The 2,166-nt window shown below is 43.1% G+C and overlaps 1 protein-coding gene across 1 annotated transcript; it reads right to left on the reverse strand.

Moving 5' to 3' along the window:
- Window positions 1-254: 254 nt before the first annotated feature.
- Window positions 255-1,437, reverse strand: LOC130869722 (heterogeneous nuclear ribonucleoprotein A3-like). The gene has a single exon (XM_057762127.1). It carries the CDS (start codon window positions 1,435-1,437, stop codon window positions 331-333), a length of 1,107 nt encoding a protein of 368 aa, XP_057618110.1. The 3' UTR covers window positions 255-330.
- Between the last annotated feature and the right edge of the window lie 729 nt (window positions 1,438-2,166).

Genomic DNA, 2,166 nt, shown 5'->3' on the forward strand with positions numbered 1-2,166 from the left:
TTTTATTCCTGGTACCACTACCACAATTTACAGGGCAATATACCTGATGTAATGAAAAGAAAAAGAAAGACAAAGCTACAACAGATAAAATACCTCAGGAATGTACATCTAATTGACACTACATTGCATTAATCAATAGCTGCACTTTTTGCAAACTGTGGCTCTGACAGTCCTGAACAAGAAGGGCCTCCTGTTTAAGCTGCAGTAACTTTTCTGACTATGGATCATCGCTCCTTCTGTGGCAGATTTTTACAGTTCCTCTAATGCATTTAGGATGACTGTCTCAAAGTAACCTGCAGCTTTCCTGACAACTCCTCGCTCTCTCTCCTGCTAAGAACTGTAGCCCTTTTCTGCTGTTTTATTTTTAAACCTTCTGCTACCATATCCACCACTTCCACCACCTGATCCATAGCCACCACCATAGGGACTGCCTGAGCTTCTTCCACCAAAACTGCCCCCTTTCATGGGTCCATAATTTGATTGCTGTTGTCCACTATAATTTCCAAAGTCATTATAGCTCCCACCACCATAGTTACCTCCACCAAAATTTCCTCCTTCATTGTAACCGTCATATCCTCCTCCTCCACCACCACCATATCCACCACCTTGGTTTCCATAGCCTGGTCCACCACCACCATAGCCTCCTCTACTGCTGTAACCAGGACCACCACCATAGTTGCCACCATCACCTCCAAATCCATTATATCCACCATCACCACCTCCATAACTACCTCTGCTGCCACCACCTCCACCACCATAGCCTCCTCTTCCACCAAAGTTTCCACCACGACCAAAATTACCTCCACCACCTCCAAAGTTCCTTCCACGACCCATAAAATTGCCAGATCCACCTCCACAGCCTCTCTGTGATCCAGAAGACTGCATCTCTTGTTTAGAAAGGGCCTTTTTCACTTCACAATTATGCCCATTAATAGTGTGGTATTTCTGAACAACAATTTTATCAACTGTGTCATGGTCATCAAAAGTCACAAAAGCAAATCCTCTCTTTTTCCCACTCTGCCTGTCTTCCATAACTTCTATGGTTTCAATCTTGCCATACTTTTCAAAGTAGTCTCTCAGGTTGTACTCTTCTGTATCCTCTTTAATACCACCAACAAAGATTTTCTTCACTGTTAAATGGGCACCAGGCTTTACAGAATCCTCTCTAGAAACGGCTCTCTTTGGTTCCACCACACGCCCACCAACTTTGTGTGGCCGAGCACACATTGCAGCATCCACCTCTTCAACACAAGAGTAGGTCACAAAACCAAAGCCCCTGGAACGTTTTGTTTGGGGATCTCTCATTACCACACAATCTGTAAGTGTGCCCCATTTCTCAAAATGTTCTCTTAAGCTATCATCTGTGGTTTCAAAGCTCAGACCACCAATAAACAGTTTCCTCAACTGTTCTGGTTCCTTTGGATCATGGCCCTTCATTTTGAGACCGGACTCGCCTCTTCCAACTCGAGTTCAGTATGGGAGCAATGTTTTTAAGTATGTTTACCCCTAAGCCATGTGAGTTGTGGTGATGAGCTTCCTGCTTTTGCTGGTTCGGCCTCCCCTGCTTATATGTGTGAGAAAGTGGAATAAAGGCTTGCTTGCAGAATCTGAAGTTGTGTTGTGTGTTAATCCTGATGTCCCTCACTCACAGAACTACAGTTGCCGTGCTGGTGTGGCAGTTCCTTATCTATTCTTCGGTTGAGGGGCATTTAGGTTGTTTTCAGGTTCTGGGTATGACAAACAATGCCGCTATGAACATAGTTGAGCACATGTTCTTGTGGTATGATTGAGCATCCTTTGGATAGATACCCAAAAGTGGTATTACTAGGCCTTGTGGAAGGTTGTTTTGTAATTTTCTGAGGAATTGCTACACTGACACAGGATGATTTTGTTCTAGTTCCATCCATTTGCCTGCAAATTTCATGATGTAATTTTTTTATTGTTGAGTAATACTCCATTGTATAAATGTACCACATTTTCTTTGTGCATTATTTGGTTGAGGGGCATCTAGGTTGTTTCCAGGTTCTGGCTATTATGTATAATGCTGCTATGAACATAGTTGAGCAAGTGTACTTGTGGTATGATTGAGCATTCCTTGAGTATATGCCCAAGAGTGGTATTGCTGGGTCTTGATGTAGATTGATTCCCAATTTTCTGAGAAATCAT

The sequence above is a fragment of the Chionomys nivalis genome, chromosome 2 (genome assembly GCF_950005125.1).
Source record: "Chionomys nivalis chromosome 2, mChiNiv1.1, whole genome shotgun sequence".
NCBI lineage: Eukaryota > Metazoa > Chordata > Mammalia > Rodentia > Cricetidae > Chionomys > Chionomys nivalis.

Excerpts from the sequence above, each read along its gene's own strand:
- LOC130869722 (XM_057762127.1), bottom strand. The coding sequence starts at position 1,437 with ATGAAGGGCCATGATCCAAAGGAACCAGAACAGTTGAGGAAACTGTTT.